Below are 20,794 nucleotides of genomic sequence, written 5' to 3' on the forward strand. Positions count from 1 at the left end.
AGTCAGCTAATCTACACGTGACACATCTGGTGTTGTGTCAATGGACCCTGAAAAATATCCCACATCTTTGATCTCACCTACAATGGCTGATAGGGTCTTCTTTGCCAGCAGTGCAATGAATGCATCACAAATAGTCTTTAACAGATAGCATATGATGTATGGCCTTTTCCACGATTTGTGTGTTTATTGATGTGCTGAACTAAGAAAGGGTTGAACTTAGCAAATAGCTCTAGAACGCCATAGTAATTGCCACTCTGTTTTGATTCAGCAGTCTCGATTGAGCAACAGAATGGCAGACCACACTCAGCAAGAAAAACTGGTTTCAACTACGCGTCTGAGAACGTTCTTCCAATAAGCATGAGCTTCCAAAAAACTAGTTTTCCATTTGGGTATCAATTCTGCCACTAACTTTCTTTGGGGCATGGTAGCTGCTAACTGACAATGTATGCTGCTCACCCATTGTATGATTGGTAATGTATGCAGTATTCTTCCAATCACCAAAGGCTTTGCAGAACATTGCCCACTTTTTGGTATCAGAAAACAGGCAGCAATAAAAACAGTACAACTTGCTTGCCAATCTGTTTGTTAGGCTTCACATATTCAAACACTGCTTTGGTCAGATAACTATTCTGATTGGTGTACTTTTGCCAGATAGCCCCAATTTGAGCCTGGCTCTCTCCTTTTCTTCCCCCTCCACACCTGGCATTAACTGCAGGTATAAGATGAGAGGAGGGAGGGGATTACCTGGGCCCAAAGTCTCTCTTTAACACTTCATGTGCTGGCTGGCAGTTTCTCTGCTTCATCACAACCTTATAAAGCATATTGTGTCTCTGAAACTGCCCTCCTCTCACACACCTTTTAGGCATGCATTGCATGTGCTGCAGAAAAGCATCTCATCGGGCAGAACAATCTAAGGACTTGAGGCTTGGAAGTCTCCACCACACCAAGACCGGGTATAGTGTTTGCCCATTCAGAGTGGGCAATGGATGGGACACTCCTAACCCACAGATGCCTTGAAAGACATAGGATTTCCTCATTTATCTCAGGCCCATACCACCCATGGTATAGCAAAGGCTCCCCATTCCTCTCCATAACTCCTCAAGGGCCTTTGCTGCCATGACCTATCCCACCTTTGCTTGGCTCACTCCCCACACTCTTCCCCATACAGATGAATTTATGAAGGCATATAGTAGTTCACTCAAATGTGTGCATTAACTTACTCATGAAAATACTCACTAGCTTCTCAAGGGATTCTGTATGGCCCTGTAAAAACTCAGAAACCTTACTGTGCAGAAGGGCAAGTGGGCAATGTCACATTGCCTTCACCCCTCTCCACTAACAGACTTTGGCCTCAGAAAAGCAAGATTTCTGCTCCTAACATCCCTTGCATGAGAAATATGAGAAAAAATGATATGGCCCATGCCCTCTTTCTCAAAGCAAGTTATAGAATATTCATACAATTTATTAGTGTTATAATGCAAAACTGTTTTATTACAGCACTAACTACACATTACATCTAACAAGTAACATTTCTAGACAAAACCAATATCCTTACTCTAGGGAGATCACAATCTAACAACAATTTAAGAAACAGTGGCACATGGATGTTATTGAGTAAATTTCAGGGAGCAGGTGGCTTTTCATATGTGACTTGCAGAAGGAGGTCCTTATCTAGTCAGTATTCTAGAAAAGTTAATTGCTTTCAAAGTGATCTTTAATTCTTCAAATCTTCTTTACTCACTGTCTGATTTTTTACTTTTTCAAAAAATAGTTAAATATTCCAATTGTGGCTAAACTGATAGCCGGGAGCAAAAAGCAGAGGTTGGGATTAGTGCTTAAAACTACAGTCAGTTTAAAGCAAGCGTATTTTATCCTTTTTATCTTGATCCCAAACAGTAGTATTTACTTGGAATAAGTCAGCTACAGTAACTGCCACTAGTCAATGTTTGTTCATAGTGGTATCCTAAAGAAAGGAACACATTTTCTTGCACACCACTGTGAGAGAGCTAACTTTTGATGGAAATTAGCATAGCATGATGGGGCAGATTTCAAAAGGTACACATGGCAGTTAGGCACCCACTGACTTTGTGGGAATTTGGTCCTAACTGCCATTCACACTTTTGAAAAAAATCTCCCTCAATATGAAGAGCTAAATTTTGCAATTGTTCATATTGCTTATTCAATTTCTGTTCCAGCAGCTCTGTTTCTCACCTATTTGAGGATCGTGCAAATCACAGAAAATAGAAGACACTAAACCCAGATGCTTGCTCAAAACAAAACAAAAGCTCTGGTATGGAAACAGCTGGGTATTAACAGTGAAGTGGCAGCAGCAAGTATGCCACATTACTTCACAGTGTCTTTCATCAGTATTACCACAAATAGCTTTTAAAGCTGGTGTAGGATTTGTCCAGGACAGCGTGCCACTCAGTAGTTTCATAACTTGCCAGGGGAATAATTTACAGTAGAGCAAAGAGCAACTGCCACAGCAATCTTGAGTTTGTGCCACCCCTTTTCCCTGAACACAGTGTGAAGAATAAAGAGTTTTTTCTACTGTTTAGCTGTGTTTACTTTCCATTGTCTGTCTCAAAGCCTGCAGCACCACTGGTCTTCCCAGAGCTCCTGAACCCATTTATTTTCCAGACAGTACTTGCCCGCCTCAAGCAACACTAGTGCACCCTAGAAAGTGTTGCTCATGTCAGTCAACAGGAGTAGCACTCAGAACCTTCTTGAGGAATATATTCTGATGCAGTAGTTAATACTATGCTGCTCAGTATTGCCCTTCTGATTCCTTCTCTATTTTCTTCTTCAAAATAGACCATTTCCTTTAAAACATTTCTGGAGATTTTGGGGACACGGGGAAGACAACTAAGAAGTTGTCTACACAACAATTTAATTAAACTGGCAGAATAAGTGATTTAGTTAAAGGGATGCAATCTCCTAGGGTGGATGCAGTTGTACCAGCGTAAAGGAATAAATACCAGTATAACTACCCTCATTAATCATGAAGAGAAGCCCAAATAGCTCCACAAATCCCTGCCTTGTTTCACCAACCCCTTCCTTACATTTATGTATAAATGAACAAGGAACCATTAGACATGCAAACAGTGCCATAAGAAAAAAAAGTTATCCTCCTGGTTCAGGCTCTTTGGCAAGGTAGCTTAGCCTAATGAATTGCAAGCCTGCCAGCAGAAAGCCTTCACATCTTTGACCCTTCATAGTTTATTTTATGTATGTTATTCGGGATATCCAGCTTCACAAAGACAGGGCCAGACTGCAATACCGTGCTAGCAAAATCTGACTAGGTAAAACAGGACTATAGTTGTGTAACAAAAACTACTTGATGCAAAACAAATATACAAATTGTTAAGTGTCTGGCATGCTCATTAACGAGTTATTTTGCCTAACATTCATCAGTTTGTCACACAACTATCCTTAGTTCTGGTATCTCGGATATGGGTGTAAATTGGACGGGCTGGGCAAAACTGTTGATCCAAGGAAGCTTTGTACATAAAAGTTACCTTTATTCATTGTAGTTTTTCTATTGCCAAGAAAGTATTCAAATCATCATTTGAGAAATACTTGTTGCAATTTTAATATATACATTTAAATGTGAAACAAAAAGAGGACCTTATTCTATTGCGAGCAGACAACGATTAAAGCAAATTGAAACAAGAGGGAGCCATCACTGTTTACCTAACTCAGGGAGAGTTCAGCTTTGCTTCTAGCAGAGGACAATTTCTGCTCCACACCACAGCCCCTTACTTTAACATCTGGGTGTATGTCTATTCTGTGCAGTTAACCTGGGCTCTTACAAGTTTCTGACCCAGGTTTAGAGGGGTTTTAAGCCTGGCCCAGCCAACTGATTCTGTGTATGTGAGGGAGAGAAAGAAACCCAGGCTCTGTTGTAACGTGAGCTGGAACTAGGGTTGCCAGTTTTGGTTGAATGTATTCCTGGTGGTTTCATCACACGACATAATCTTTAGTTCAAGATTAATCGTTAATTCCTGGAGACTCCATGACAATTGTGAGCAGGGCTTGGCTGTGGGAATGCGCACCTCCCCCTGGTTATAGAGAGGGTGGACTCCTTTGTACGGTTTAAGCAACAATAGACAGTATAACGTAAGCACAGCTAACTATTATTCATGTCACTACATTACTACTGTCAGACTCATCATTATATACAGATATACCCTTAAAACACTGCACCTGCGCCCGCTGTAGTGCTTCAGTGAAGAATCTACCTATGCTGATGGGAGGGCTTCTCTCACTGGCATAGGTACTCCACCTCCCCAGGAGGTGGTAGCTATGCCAATGGAAGAATTCTCCTGTCAACTTAATGCTGTCTACTCCAGGGTTAGGTCAGTTTAACTGCACTGCTCAGGAGCATGGATTTTTCACATCCCTGCGTGACGAAGTTACACTGACCTAATTTCCTAGCACAGACCTTGCAATAGTAAAACCTCTCTCTCTCCTTGATGCACAGGTGCCTACTCTCATTGATGCCTAAGAAACATGAGTAGGCATTATTCATTGAAGCACAAGGCTCCTTGAAATTTCACAAAAAGTCCTGCATATTTCAGTTTTGCAACAAACATGATCAGCACAAACCTCCTCTCTCCAATACACACACACACACACACACACACACACACACCCACCCCTCTCTACCCTGGGGGGTTGAGGGAAGGTGACACGCACATGCTAGAGCTGCTTTTACTGGGAACCTATCAAATAAACACAGTGTTCTCTGTAAGTTAGATTATGTTCAAAGCTGTCCATTTAGCCAGCAATTGGCAAAGAAGGCAGTCCTTTGTCCCACAAATTCCAAGAACCATGTTCTAATCTCACCCCTTAGGGCAGGGGTGAACAACCTGAGCCTGAGAAGGAGCCAGAATTTACCAATGCACATTGCCAAAGAGCCACAGTAATACATCAGCAGCCCATCAGCTCCCCGACCCCGCTCCCAGCACCTCCCACCCACCGGCAGCTTAGCCGATCAGCGCCTCCCCTTCCTTCCCTGCACCTTTGGATCAGCTGTTTCGTGGCGTGCAGGAGGCTCTGCGGGGGGAGAGCGGAGGAATGAAGGCACGGCAGGCTGAGGAGAGAGGGTGGGAAGGGGTGGAGTGGGAGCAGGGCCTGTGGCAGAGCCAAGGGTTGAGCAGTGAGTAGCCCCCGGTACATTGGAAAGTTGGCACCTGCAGCTCCAGCCCCAGAGTAGGTGCCTATACAAGGAACCGCATATTAACTTCTGAAGAGCCGCATGTGGCTCCGGAGCCACAGGTTGGCCACCCCTGCCTTAGGATGCATCCCGACAGGAAAAAAAGTGTGTGTGTGTGGAGGGGGGAAATTTACGCCATCTGTTGGTTAATGGCAGTTAACACTGATTAACTCTGAGTATGAACAAGACAGTTTGTAGTTTTCACATGTGTTAGCAGGTTGAAGTACACACTGGGGGCAAGCCTAGGATTTACTTTGGCCTGTGTGAAAACTGCAACTGCCTTATCCGCACTAGGATTTTACCATATGTTAGCTAACTATTTTTTTTTAAATAAAAAAATAAAGCTATACATTTTGGCCTTAGAGTTACCTAGATAAAGTCCTGAATTACATGTGAGTATCCTGATAGTCTCACTAAGGTAAACGTTTGTGTTTGAAGGATGCTAGTAATTAGTAGGTTTCAGAGTAGCAGCCGTGCTAGTCTGTATCTGCAAAAAGAACAGAAGTACTTGTGGCACCTTAGAGACTAACAAATTTATTTGAGCATAAGCTTTCGTGGGCTATAGCCCACTTCATCGGATGCATAGAATGGAACATATAGTAAGATGTGTGTGTGTGTGTGTGTGTGTGTGTGTGTGTGTGTGTGTGTGTGTGTGTGTGTGTGTGTGTATATTCTCATGTTCACACAGAGAACATGAAAAAGTAGAGTAAGAGGCTAATTAAGATGAGCTGTTATCAGCAGGAGAAAAAACAACTTTTGTAGTGATAATCAAGATGGCCCATTTAGACAGTTGACAAGAAGGTTTGAGCATACTTAACATGGGGAAATAGATTCAATATGTGTAATGATCCAGCCGCTCCCAGTCTCTATTAAAATCCAAGTTAATGGTATCTAGTTTGCATATTAATTCAAGCTCAGCAGTTTCTCATTGGAGTCTGTTTTTGAAGCTTTTCTGTTGCAATATTGCTACCCTTAAATCTTTTACTGAGTGGCCAGACAGGTTGAAGTGTTCTCCTTCTGGTTTTTGAATGTTATGATTCCTGATGTCAGATTTGTGTCCATTTATTCTTTTGCGTAGAGACTGTCCGGTTTGGCCAATGTACACGGCAGAGGGACATTGCTGGCACATATCACATGGGTAGATGTGCAGGTGAACGAGCCCCTGATGGCGTGGCTAATGTGATTAGGTCCAATGACGGTGTCACTTGAATAAATATGCGGACAGAGTTGGCATTGGGCTTTGTTGCAAGGATAGATTCCTGGGTTAGTGTTTTTGTTGTGTGGTGTGAGGTTGCTGGAGAGTATTTGCTTCAGTTGGGGGGCTGTCTGTAAGCGAGGACTGGTCTGTCTCCCAAGATCTGTGAGTGTGAGGGATCATTTTTCAGGATAGGTTGTAAATCTTTGATGATGCGCTGGAGAGGTTTTAGTTGGGGACTGAAGGTGACAACTAGTGGCGTTCTGTTTTCTTCTTTGTTGGGCCTGTCCTGTAATAAGTGACTTCTGGGTACTCTTCTGGCTCTGTCAATCTGTTTTTTCACTTCAGCAGGTGGGTATTGTAGTTTTAAGAATGCTTGATAGAGATCTTGTAGGTGTTTGTCTCTGTCTGAGGGATTGGAGCAAATGCAGTTGTATCGCAGAGCTTGGCGGTAGACAATGGATCATGTGGTGTGTCCTGGATGGAAGCTGGAGGCATGTAGGTAAGTATAGCGGTCAGTAGGTTTCCAGTATAGGGTGGTGTTTATGTGACCATTGCTTATTAGCACAGTAGTGTCCAGGAAATGGGCCGCTTGTGTGGATTTGTCTGGGCTGAGGTTGATGGTGGGATGGAAATTGTTGAAGTCATGGTGGAATTCCTCAAGGGCTTCTTTTCCATGGGTCAGATGATGAAGATGTCATCAATGTAGCGCAAGTAGAGTAGGCGCATTAGGGGACAAGACCTAAGGAAGCGTTGTTCTAAGTCAGCCATAAAAATGTTGGCATACTGTGGGGCCATGCAGGTACCCATAGCAGTGGCGCTGACTTGAAGGTATGTATTGTCCCCAAATGTGAAATAGTTGTGGGTGAGGACAAAGTCAAAGGTCAGTCACATTTTGCCAGGTTTGCCGTGACATTGTTGGAGATACTGTTCCTGATAGCTTGTGGAATGTTGGTGTAGAGGGCTTCTACATCCATAGTGGCCAGGAGGGTGTTTTCTGGAAGATCACCGATGGATTGTAGTTTCCTCAGGAAGTCAGTGGTGTCTTGAAGATAGCTGGGAGTGCTGGTAGCATAGGGCCTGAGGAGAGAGTCCACATAGTCAGACAATCCTGCTGTTAGGATGCCACTGCCTGAGATGATGGGGCGTCCAGGATTCCCAGGTTTATGGATCTTGGGAAGCAGATAAAATACCCTGGTCGAGGTTCTAGGCATGTGTCTGCACAGATCTATTCCTGTGCTTTTTCAGGGAGTTTCTTGAGCAGATGGTGTAGTTTCTTTTGGTAATCCTCAGTGGGATCAGAGGATAATGGCCTGTAGAATATGGAGTTAGAGAGTCACCTAGCAGCCTCTTGTGCATATTCCAACTTATTCATGATGACAACAGCACTGTACTGACAGCACTGGACCCATGGAAAAGCCGCCCTTGAGGAATTCCACCATGATTTCAACAATTTTCATCCCACCATCAACCTCAGCCTAGACTAATCCAGTATGCCAACATTTTTATGGCTGACTTAGAACAACGCTTCCTCAGCTCTCGTCCCCTAATGCCCCTACTCTACCTGTGCTACATTGATGACATCTTCATCGTCTGGACCCAGAAGTCACCTACTATGGGTCAGGACAGGCCCAACAAAGAAAATAACAGAACGCCACTAGCGGTCACCTTCAGTCCCCAACTAAAACCTCTCCAGCGCATCATCAAAGATTTACAACCGATCCTGAAAAATGATTCCCCACTCTCACAGATCTAGGGAGACAGACCAGTCCTCGCTTACAGACAGCCCCCCAACTGAAGCAAATACTCTCCAGCAACCTCACACCACACAACAGAACCACTAACCCAGGAACCTATCCTTGCAATAAAGCCCAATGCCAACTCTGTCCACATATTTATTCAAGTGACACCATCATAGGACCTAATCACATTAGCCACGCCATCAGGGGCTCGTTCACCTGCACATCTACCAATGTGATATATGCCATCATGTGCCAGCAATGCCCCTCTGCCATGTACATTGGCCAAACCGGACAGTCTCTACGCAAAAGAATAAATGGACACAAATCTGACATCAGGAATCATAACATTCAAAAACCGGTAGGAGAACACTTCAACCTCTGTGGCCACTCAGTAACAGACTTAAAGGTGGCAATTTTGCAACAAAAAAGCTTCAAAAATAGACTCCAACGAGAAACTGCTGAGTTTGAATTAATATGCAAACTAGATACCATTAACTTGGATTTTAATAGAGACTGGGAGCGGCTGGATCATTACACATATTGAATCTATTTCCCCATGTTAAGTATGCTCAAACCTTCTTGTTAACTGTCTAAATGGGCCATCTTGATTATCACTACAAAAGTTGTTTTTTCTCCTGCTGATAACAGCTCATCTTAATTAATTAGCCTCTTATTCCACTTTTTCATGTTCTCTGTGTTTATGAACATGTAGTAAGAAGATATATATACACAGATTCATAGATATTTAGGTCAGAAGGGACCACTATGATCATCTAGTCTGACCTTCTGCACAACGCAAGCCACAGAACTTCACCCACCCACTCCTGCAAAAAACCTCTCACCTATGTCTGAGCTATTGAAGTCCTCAAATCGTGGTTTAAAGACTTCAAGGAGCAGAGAATCCTCCAGCAAGTGACCCGTGCCCCATGCTACAGAGGAAGGTGAAAAACCTCCAGGGCCTCTTCCAATCTGCCCTGGAGGAAAATTCCTTCCCGACCCCAAATATGGCGATCAGCTAAACCCTGAGCATATGGGCAAGATTCACCAGCCAGATACCACAGAAAATTCTTTCCTGGGTAACTCAGATCCCACCCCATCTAATATCCCATCACAGGCCATTGGGCCTATTTACCATGAATATTTAATTACCAAAACCATGTTATCCCATCATACCATCTCCTCCATAAACTTATCAAGTTTAATCTTAAAGCCAGATAGATCTTTTGCCCCCACTGCTTCCCTTGGAAGGCTATTCCAAAACTTCACTCCTCTGATGGTTAAAAACCTTTGTCTAATTTCAAGTCTAAATTTCCTGGTGGCCAGTTTATATCCATTTGTTCTTGTGTCCACATTGGTACTGAGCTTAAATAATTCCTCTCCCTCTCCGATATTTATCCCTCTGATATATTTATAGAGAGCAATCATATCTCCCCTCAACCTTCTTTTAGTTAGGCTAAACAAGCCAAGCACCTTGAGTCTCCTTTCATAAGACAAGTTTTCCATTCCTCGGATCATCCTAGTAGCCCCTCTCTGTACCTGTTCCAGTTTGAATTCATCCTTCTTAAACATGGGAAACCAGAACTGCACACAGTATTCCAGATGAGGTCTCACCAGTGCCTTGTATAACGGTACTAAAACCTCCTTATCCCTACTGGAAATACCTCTCCTGATGCATCCCAAGACAGCATTAGCTTTTTTCACGGCCATATCACATTGGGGGCTCATAGTCATCCTATGATCAACCAATACTCCAAGGTCCTTCTCCTCCTCCGTTACTTCTAATTGACGCGTCCCCAGTTTATAACTAAAATTCTTGTTATTAATCCCTAAATGCATGACCTTACACTTCTCACTATTAAATTTCATCCTATTACTATTACTCCAGTTTACAAGGTCATCCAGATCCTCCTGTAGGATATCCCTGTCCTTCTCTAAATTGGCAATACCTCCCAGCTTTGTATCGTCCGCAAACTTTATTAGCACACTCCCACTTTTTGTGCCAAGGTCAGTAATAAAAAGATTAAATAAGATTTAAGGTCCCAAAACTGATCCTTGAGGAACTCCACTGGTAACCTCCCTCCAGCCCGACAGTTCACCTTTCAGTAGGACCTGTTGTAGTCTCCCCTTTAACCAATTCCTTATCCACCTTTCAATTTTCCTATTGATCCCCATCTTATCCAATTTAACTAATAATTCCCTATGTGGCATGGTATCAAACGCCTTACTGAAATCTAGGTAAATCAGATCCATTGCGTTTCCTTTGTCTAAAAAATCTGTTACTTTCTCAAAGAAGGAGATCAGGTTGGATTGGCACGATTTGCCTTTTGTAAAACCATGTTGTATTTTGTCCCATTTACCATTGACTTCAATGTCCTTAACTATCTTCTCCTTCAAAATTTTTTCCAAGACCTTGCATACTACAGATGTCAAACTAACAGGCCTATAGTTACCCGGATCACTTTTTTTCCCTTTCTTAAAAATAGGAACTATGTTAGCAATTCTCCAATCATACGGTACAACCCGAGTTTACAGATTCATTAAAAAGTCTTGCTAATGGGCTTGCAATTTCATGTGCCAATTCCTTTAATATTCTTGGATGAAGATTATCTGGGCCCTCCGATTTAGTCCCATTAAGCTGTTTGAGTTTCACTTCTACCTCTGATATGGTAATATCTACCTCCATATCCTCATTCCCATTTGTCATCCTACCATTATCCCTAAGATCCTCTTTAGTCTTATTAAAGACTGAGGCAAAGTATTTGTTTAGATATTGGGCCATGCCTAGATTATCCTTGACCTCCACTCCATCCTCAGTGTTTAGCGGTCCCACTTCTTCTTTCTTTGTTTTCTTCTTATTTATATGGCTATAGAACCTTTTACTATTGGTTTTAATTCCCTTTGCAAGGTCCAACTCTGCTTGACTTTTAGCCTGTCTCACTTTATCCCTACATGTTCTGACCTCAGTAAGGTAGCTTTCCTTGCTGATCCCTCCCTTCTTCCACTCCCTGTATGCTTTCTGCTTTTTTCTTAATCACCTCCCTGAGATGCTTGCTCATCCAGCTTGGTCTACAACTCCTGCCTATGAATTTTTTCCCCTTTCTTGGGATGCAGGCTTCTGATAGCTTCTGCAGCTTTGATTTAAAATAATCCCAGGCCTCCTCTACCTTTAGATCCATAAATTCTTCAGTCCAATCCACTGCCCTAACTAATTTCCTTAATTTTTGAAAGTCAGCCCTTTTGAAATCAAAAACCCTAGTTGCAGATTTATTTTTGTTAATCCTTCCGTTCAGTTTGAACTGAATTAGCTCATGATCACTTAGGTCAAGATTATCCCCTACAACCATTTCTTCTGTGAGGTCCTCACTACTCACGAAAACCAAATCTAAAATGGCATCCCCTCTAGTCGGTTCAGCTATTACTTGATGAAGGAATCTATCAATTATCTCATCTAGGAAAATCTGAGCCCTATTATTATTACTAGCACTCGTCCTCCAGTCTATATCTGGGAAGTTCAAGTCTCCCATGATCACACAGTTTCCATTATTATTTACTTTATTAAAAACATGAAAAAGGGCTCTATCCATATCCAAATTAGATCCCGGCGGTCTATAGCATACCCCAAGCACTATCCCAGGGGAGGCTCTAATAGCTTTCTTCCCCAATGTAATTTTTGCCCAGACGGACTCTGTCTTATCCATTCCATCGCTTCTTATTTATTTACATTCTACCTCATCATTGATATGCAATGCTACTCCACCACCTTTACCTTTATTTCAGTCTTTCCTAAACAGCACATACCCTTCAATACCTGTACTCCAGTCATGACTACTATTCCACCATGTTTCTGTTACCCCTATAATATCTGGTTTCACTTCCTGCACCAGTAGCTCTAGTTCCTCCATTTTGTTACCTAGGCTCCTCGCATTGGTGTACAAACATCTTGATTTTTGCTGTTTGGCCTCACTCACATTCTGTACCCTATTAGGCACAGTCATTCTACAGCCAGTATAACCTATTAGACTGGTATCTACACTGCCCTTCCTCCTTATATATATTCTCCTACCCACAGCTGTATCCTCTCTTACTTCGTTTTCTTTCCTCTCAATGCTAAAATCCAGCATGGAGATTATCTGGACATCTCCCAACCATCTCCCCCAAATTCCTAGTTTAAAGCTCTCTTAATCAGTTGCGCCAGCCTCCATCCTAGAAGTCTATTTCCTTCCCTACTCAGATGAAGTGCATCCCGAGAGAACTGTCCTCTGTCCATGAATGCTTCCCAGTGGCCATACATCCCAAAGCCCTCCTTATAGCACCACTGCCTAAGCCATCTGTTGATGGTCATAATCTTGTCACACCTTTGTTGCCCTTCTCTAGGAACAGGCAAAATCCCACTAAAGATCACCTGATCCTCAATTTCCTTAAGCGTCTTCTCCAGCCTAGCATAGTCTTCCTTAATACTTTCCAGCAAGAATCTAGCCGTATCATTTGTTCCCACATGAAGGATAATTAAGGGATTCTTTCCTGCTCCCTTTAGGATCCTTTTCAACCTCAGGTCTACATCCCGTATCTTAGTACCTGGAAGACAGCACACCCTCCTATTCTCTGGATCAGCTCTGGTTACAGGCCTGTCTATTCTTCTTAGTAAAGAGTCCCCGATCACATAGACCTGCCTTTTCCTGGTGACGGTGCTATTCTCCAGTCTATCCCCTGTGCCCTCTGGCTGTAAGTTTTTTCCATTCCTATTCTCCCTTGTAATCCTCTTCAACTCATCCTGTATCCTTCTAGGGCTCATATTTGGTGTAGTCTCCATTAACTCTTCCCCTTTTCCTATAGGACTAGCCGCTCTTCTCTTCTTCCTTGCCCTTCCATCTTCAGTGATTACCTGAGCCCCTTCTTCATTTTCCAACTCTGCAAACCTACTCTTGAGCTCTATTTCTCCTTCATTAGCCCATCTTTTCCTCTGCCTGGTTCTTTTAGTCACATGCTTCCACTGACAACTTTCCTCACCCAGTCTCCCCTCAGAATTCCCCAGTCCTGCTTCCATCTGCAAGTCTGAGCTTTTCCCTTCAGATACCTCATGTCTTTGCTCCATAATCTGCTCAAACCCCTTCCTAAACTCAACCAGACTTTCCACCTGCATCTTTTCCTCCATCAGCTCTATCAGACGGCATTTCATACAGACAAAACTCTTACCAGGTACTCCCTCCAGGATCATGTACATACCACAGCTTCCACATCCAGTCATCTTCATTGTGTCTTCCACTACATGGGTCACTCCCACTGCTGCCTCTGTATCTGTCATAGCCTTCCCACCTAAACCCTGTTAATCTGGGAAACAAACACCACCACCACCCACAGCACAAACAAACCCCAAACAAGCACCACAAGACAAACTCCCATTCAAACACCCCTGTTTACAGCTCCGTTGGCTAGCTCCTGTGCCGCTGCCTGACTGGCTGGCTACCTTTTAGGATCCCTAGTCAGAGAAGCCCCGCCTCCTAATCAGGGCTCAGCTTCTCTCCCAGCACGAAGCCCCTACAAGCCTCTACACGTACAAATACTACTAATACAAAGCCAAATATAAATACCTTCTCCTCCAACAGAACTCCCACTCAGACTCCCCTGTTTACAGCTCTGTTTGCTAGCTCCTGTGCCGTTCCATTCTATGCATCCAATGAAGTGGGCTGTAGCCCACGAAAGCTTATGCTCAAATAAATTTGTTAGTCTCTAAAGTGCCACAAGTACTCCTTTCAGAGTAGCAGCTGTGTTAGTCTGTATTCGCAAAAAGAAAAGGAGTACTTGTGGCACCTTAGAGACTAACCAATTTATTTGAGCATAAGCTTTCGTGAGCTATAGCTCACTTCATCGGATGCATTCAGTGGAAAATACAGTGAGGAGATTTATATACACACAGAACATGAAAAAATGGGTGTTTATCATGCACACTGTAAGGAGAGTGATCACTTAAGATGAGCTATTACCAGCAGGAGGGGGGGAGGCTGTTTTTTTTTTTTAGTAATTAGTAGCTCATTAAGTAGATATGGTCCAAATGTGGAGGCCAAAATCTGCATTGCAAAAAGTGTTAGTGTCCTTAGTTGCACTTCTCACCCCCTAACATTACCTATTGTCCAGGTTAAAACAGACAGTTTGGGGAAATGGCTCACCAAAAAACCAACAAACAGAAAAACCCAATAAAAACAAGAATTCAGGGTTTCTCAGTTGCTTTTACCATATTCTTCAGAGTAATCATGTTCATGAACTACCAAGCCCTTATGGTTGTGAAATTAGCTTGCACAGTGTGAATTAATGTAATGCTGTCCAAGTTTGCAGCCAGTCAGTAAAAAACAAACAATAGCACCAAAAAGTGTCAGATTTCCCCACCACCATTTACCCAAGTGAGGTGATACTGTGAAGGCTAATTAAGGCCATTTAAATCCCAACTATTAACCCTTTCCTTGCTGTATGCTCTGTTTAGCTCAAAAATTTGTCTCGCACCAACAGAAATAGGTCCAGTACAAGATATTACCTCAACCTCACCACCTTGTCTGTCTACCTTTCCTTACTGTCATGCTAGAAACATCTAACTAATAATCATGGGGGATGAGGGGGAAATACTTAGCACCCATCCTGTGACTCCCTCCATCAACTGGAAGCAATTCCAATAAGGTTGCAGATTTTGAACAGGTTAAGTACTGTAGTGAAATATTCTGAACAAATGAGACGTTTGCTACTACCTTAAAAATTATAAATGGCATCTATCGTGTCACATAAAAACATGCTAGACTCCTGCAGTGCAATTAGAGATTGTCTGGAATATCTCTAAAACGTGATCCTCGAGCAGCCATGGCATCTCATCTTAAAAAAAACCTAGTATTTAGAATGGCCCCACATTGTTAAAATAGGATGCACCAACTAGAAAAATAAAAAATTCCTGCAGAAATTAAACAGATTTTGCTAAAAGTCTCCACAGATTTGTACTGTCCTTCCTGCAATGCTTAAATGAATTACTACTGAGAAACCTGGCAAACCTCCCAAATTTGGAAGACATCGGTTCACATGATCGGAAATTGCCCTATGTTTTATTTAGATTCTTCAACACAATTTCCAGTGCACATACAGCCAAAGTAGTTTGGTTTATCTTTATGACACTGGCTTACGTTAGTGTTAGTATTCTTTCAACAAATGTTCAAATATAAGAATAGCTGATGTTCATAGTTTTATTTAAAACCTGAAATTAAGTCCTCATTTGAAATATTGATTCAATTTTAAGCAGTAGAGTTTGGAGAGGGTGAAAACTTATAATCCTACTAATTCTTAAATTTATCTACATGAGCTCACAATTACCTCATCCGCAGGGACACCAAGCCTCAACATTCATAGAATAAACAAAACTAGCGTCTGTGCGGATTTCGCTGTATACTCCAGAAGTTAGGGGATTTCTTAAAATATTTTCTAATCCTTGTGGTTCAGAGGCACATCTTCAGAGGCAACATTGCATCCATCCATTTACATGCTGAGCCAGACATACTGAAACAACTCAAGTGCCAATGTTACCCAATTTTTTAATGGGGTGTAAACGATGAAGCTTAATTATCAGTACCTTTCATATTCATTGAATTGTGGAATCAGCCTGGCTGAGCAGAATTTGAACTTGGTGCCATTCATATTTGGGGCTAGAGCTGGTGCCAGGGGAGGAGGAAAAAATATCGAATCATGAGATTTTTTTGGAGCTATATTCTCTCTTCACCTCTTCCTTAACAAAGGTGCCAGCTATAACCCCACATTCATATGGCACAAAGTTAAAATTCCACATAGCCAGTCTGATTATAGGAATATAGAAGAATCTAATCAAATCTCATCTAGTCCAACCCTGTCAACAAGGACTATTCTCTACAGAGTTTTCTAGTATTTTGTCCAATTACAATTTAAATACTGCAATAGATGGGATATCCATCATTTCTCTTTCAAAAATTATTCAACTGTCTAGTTGTATCTCACTGTCAATGTTTTCCTTGCTTCCTGTTCCAGACTTTACATTCTCTTCACCAACCTGATTCAATCCAGTTTGTGGTCCTCTCTAATCCTTCCCAAACCAATCTTATACCTCATCCACACAAGAGACACAACACGGACAATTGCAAAGATTTCTAACCCCTGACCCCAGTATGCCTCAACCTTGACCTAGAAGTACCAACACAAGTGCTGAAGTGGGGGGGCGGGTGTAACTTCAGTCTTCATAACCATTCAAACACTTGCCTTTAATTTTGAGTCTACCAATAAAGAATCCCAATTAGTATCAACTGCAATGGTTATTTGGGGGATTTAGCTACCTATTCTCTAGACTTTACTTTGACCACAAATTCATAAACTTCCAGAAAAACTTGTGGTCACTACTTACCTGATCTAAACTGGATACTTTTTAATACTAAAATGAACCTCCACATGTCTATCTTCCAAAGCATGCATATAGATAGCTTAGAATAGAGGGGAAAACTGAAAAACAGTAGTGAAAGCCCAGAAAGCGGTCTACTCTACATCAGTAAACCTCAGATGTGCAAATATTGAAGACAGAATTTGATCATTTTATTCATCATACATCAATATTCTCTGCTCACTCAAGAATGACATATCTGCAAGCAATAAAAAGGTCAAACCATCAAGTTTAAAAACAGTCCTGAGTATAGATACTGTATAATGGCCAACTCCCTGTCTTTCCTCATGATTTACATAAAAATAAATTTAATAAATCAAGTTATATTGTTGCTACAGCCATTACTTTTCCAGTTGCTATGAGTTAGAAAGAGCTGCCTCTAAAAAGAGCTGACAGTGAATGAGGAAAAAAAAAGTCAAACTGCACTGTAATTTCACCAACATATCAAGAATTTTGATAGAAATCAGTAAATATTCTCCATATCACTATACTGATTATATACCAAAATAAAAATCAAATTCTGTTGTCAAATGTCACCTTCAAAAGATGTGTATATTTTTGTTGACATATCTGAACTAATTCAGTATAAATTCTGTGTTTTGCAAGTGCCCCAAACACAAAGTTTAGCAGAATAGTTGATAGTTGATTTGAAATAAGAAATCTCAAGTTTCAAAGTCAAATCCTCTGCCCCTTTTCCAATCTTGTTAAAAAAGATCTTGTATAACACAGTAGATTTTGCCACAAGATACCAAAATTTTGATCACTCAGTATCAGACCACAGTTTGTAGTCCATATAGTTTGTATTTTACTGGATGTTGTAGAAATGATGATTGGGAATCAAAGAACAAAAGAATTTATTAAAACAGAATGACCTCTAAGAACCTAAATGTCATTTTTGTTTGTATAAAAAAAGGGGGGCACTTAGAGACTACTGACCCTTAAAGACATAGAAAAGGGGGGGCAAAGAATGTGGGAGGAAATAGGGTACAGTTGTATCCCTGATGTATTGCATATCCACCTTGGTTGTTATGGAAGGATATAATTAACCTGCTCTCCTGAAGGCTAAAGGGGGGCGGGGGAGAGAACCTCTCCCACACGAAATGACATTGATACTTAGCTATTTCACAAGGTTAACTAATAGGCAAATACTAACCAGTCTGCAAATATATTCTCTTGTAGCAAACTATTTACCACCAGCAAGCTACATTTTCTGCTGTTTAACATACCTACGAGCTCCCAGAAGCCAAGATGTAAGATCCCTTTCTGAGCTATGCAGAATGAAGCCTGGAGAGAAATTGAACACTACTGCAATAATAAAGGGTAGAAATGCAGTGTGGAAGCATGACTAATCTGTGATTGAGTATCTCCCACCTACAGTATCTCCTTCGCAGTGTCACATTTTTACAGTACAGACACATTTTGCTGATGAAACCACATCACATGAGGGAAGTAACTATAAGATTACTGCAGAGCCATCCTACTCAGGTAGAAAGGGCTCAAATTAAGTGAAAAGGACCACGAAGTTAATTTAGATGCCAAAATAGTTGCCCACTGATGTCCATTCTGTCCTTTGAAGAGGTTGGTATTGGTTCTAAAGTCCATGATTATATTGCTGTGAAATCAGCTGGGGGAAAGGCGTGACAGTCATTTAAAGCAGATTTTTCGTAATTTAAAATAGAACACCCCCCCCCCCCCCCGCCCAAACAGAAGTGCCACATGCATTGCTAGCAAGGGGCACGCTGCTTGTATGACACGCAGTAAGGATGGGGAGTCGGACTGGCCACCTCTCCAAACAAAAGGCGCAGGCGAAGAGACAGGATGGTCAGCAACAACAAGCCAGCAGTGCGCTCCCCCCGCGGAATACAGCCAGGAAGAGACAGGAAACTTTTGGGGGCTGCTCCAGGGCCTCCCGCCCGGGTCACGGAACAGGACCTTAAGCCACGGTCAGCGCAGGCGACCGCACGTGGGGCTTACCAGGGGGTGCAATGAGCCCCCGGCCAGACGTGCAGGGAGAGGGGAAAGCACCAAGCGGGACCTGCCGAGCGGAGGGAGGCTGCACGGTAACCAGCGCCAAGCGGTACCTGCAAGAGCGGGGGCGGGGGGCACAACACAACCAGCCCCAAGCGGGGCTCGCCAAGGGAGGGGGTGGGCGCACGGCGGCCAGCCCCAGGCGAGCGAGGTTTTACGAAGCCGCCCATCACCGCTGCGTCGGGGGGGGGTGCTCAGCAGCCAGCACCAGACAGGACCTGCCAGGGCTGGGGGGGGGGCGAGGCAAGGGAAGCAGGCGGGCCTGGCCAGTAGCCCCTGCCCTTAACAACAGCCCCCCAAGCGGTGCCGGGGGCGGCGGCCCCAGCGCAGAGAGGGGGAGCGGGGCTTCGGCCGCGCCTGCCCGGGCAGCGCCCCCAACACAATGCGGCCCCCCTGGAGACCCTCCCCCGGCAGCACAAAGCGCGCCCGGCCCGCACCCACCTCGAGCGGCGCCGGGCGCCCCCAGGGTTTTGGTCACCGCCTTCCACACGTTGCAGCCCAGCAGGCAGAGGAGAAGCGCCGCCGACCTGCTCATTTCCACCCGCCGCCGCTGCAGCCGCCGCCGCCGGGAGGGAGGAAGGGACTCGCCGCTGCCCGGAGGAGGCGGAGAAAGCGGCGCATCAGGGGCTGGCCCGCTCCGCGCCTCCCTCCATGTTGCCTTTCGCTGCGGCGAGAGCGGCTGCGGCCCCCCCTGCTATCCCCTGCCGCATCCTGGCCCCGCCGCTGCGTCCCCGCGGCCGGCGCCTTGCAAAGCGGGAGGGGGCGGCAGGGCGCTGCTTATTTATTTATTTGTGTGAGGGGTCCCCAAAGGCTGAGGCAGCCGGGCTATTTAACCCTTTCTGCCCCGCTTCAGCAGCCGCGCAGAGCCGGGAGGGGGCTCCACCTGCAGGCCAGCCCGCGGCAGCCAACCCTGCATCGCCCCAGCAGAAAGGCAGGAGATGCCTAGCACAGAGCGGGGCGCTGCTAGAAAGAGTAACAGGGCAACCTGTGGCAGGGCAGACGCGTCCGAGAGGCCTGAAGCCCGGCTTTGCCAGCCCTTTCGCCCGAGGAGCTCATCCTCCTTCGAGACATATTACTGCTTGCGAGTTCGTGCAAAGCTCCTATCACCCACCCTCAACCTCCAAGAGCTAGAGTATTTACCTGCCAGCCACTCTCCACTCACTCACTGTATTTGGACCTCCCTTTTTTTTTCCTTTATAAAAATGCATCCTGTGTGATGCTTGTTTCTTGTCCACTGGCTCAAGACTAGTATTATTAGATCTTTCCTCATTCCCATCTGCAATCCAGCAGGAAAACAAGAATGTGATGATCTAAGAGCAGACATCAAATATGATAAGTCACACAAAATACCCTTAAATGGCTTCTTGTAACCCAAGTCACAAGCAACTGGGTCTCCTTAATGCTCAGTGAGAGTCAGTTTTGCTCCTGCTCCTTTTATGTAATATTTACTTCTGTTATGTTTGTGGGGCAGACCCCTGAGCTGTTCTGTTTGTTTGAACTTTGTGTGAAATTGTCTAAAAATGTCACCATAAAACTGTTAATGAACAGGAATGTCTAGCAGTTAAAGCACAGGCCTTGGAGAGAGGAGGCCTTGATTCTCTACCCACTTCTGCCATAAACTCGATGTATGACCTAGATAAGTCACTTAGGACTAGCTAGTAACATTTCATCACTGTTCTATGTAGGAGGCTACAAGAGGAGCATTGAGGAGATTATGCCTAAGGCAGGCAGAGTATCTCCTGAGACTTCTTGCAGGATCCATCCTTAAGGGCTTCCCTTGACATGTCAGCCCTTCTCCCTGGGCCACTGAAAGGGGTACCAGGCCATGATTCTGACATCTCCTTTTGCCCACCCCCTTTTTGGCATCTGCTTCCCTACCATTGACAGACTTAATATGAGACGTCCTTGTAAAAGTCTGCTAGGGAAGGAGAGCTTCTAGCATATACACTCATAGGCCTCTGTGTGCAAACCCCACACTGAACAACAAGGGGTGAGGGCTCCGGCTGGGGTTGCAGGTTCTGGGGTGGGGGTGGGGCTGGGGATGAGAGTTTTGGGATGCAAGAGGGTGCTCTGGGCTGGGAACGAGGGGTTTGGAGGGCAGGAGGGGGATCAGGGCTGGGGCAGGAGGTTGGGGAGCAGGGCAGGGCTCAGGGGTGCAGGCTCCAGGTGACACTTACCTC

General features: G+C 44.0%; 1 protein-coding gene across 2 annotated transcripts in view; it reads right to left on the minus strand.

Annotated features, from left to right (window-relative positions):
- FAM171A1 (family with sequence similarity 171 member A1) overlaps window positions 1-19,415 on the minus strand; it is a 137,426-nt gene extending 118,011 nt beyond the window's left edge. Inside the window, exon 1 of one of the 2 annotated variants that reach the window (XM_037890766.2) lies at window positions 19,056-19,415. In XM_037890766.2, the coding sequence (XP_037746694.1) occupies window positions 19,056-19,149 (94 nt within the window). In that variant the 5' untranslated portion in view covers window positions 19,150-19,415. The remainder of the gene's footprint in view (window positions 1-19,055) is intronic. The other variant, XM_043541270.1, reaches the window with a different exon arrangement.
- Window positions 19,416-20,794: the final 1,379 nt, after the last annotated feature.

This window comes from Chelonia mydas, chromosome 2, assembly GCF_015237465.2.
Source record: "Chelonia mydas isolate rCheMyd1 chromosome 2, rCheMyd1.pri.v2, whole genome shotgun sequence".
NCBI lineage: Eukaryota > Metazoa > Chordata > Testudines > Cheloniidae > Chelonia > Chelonia mydas.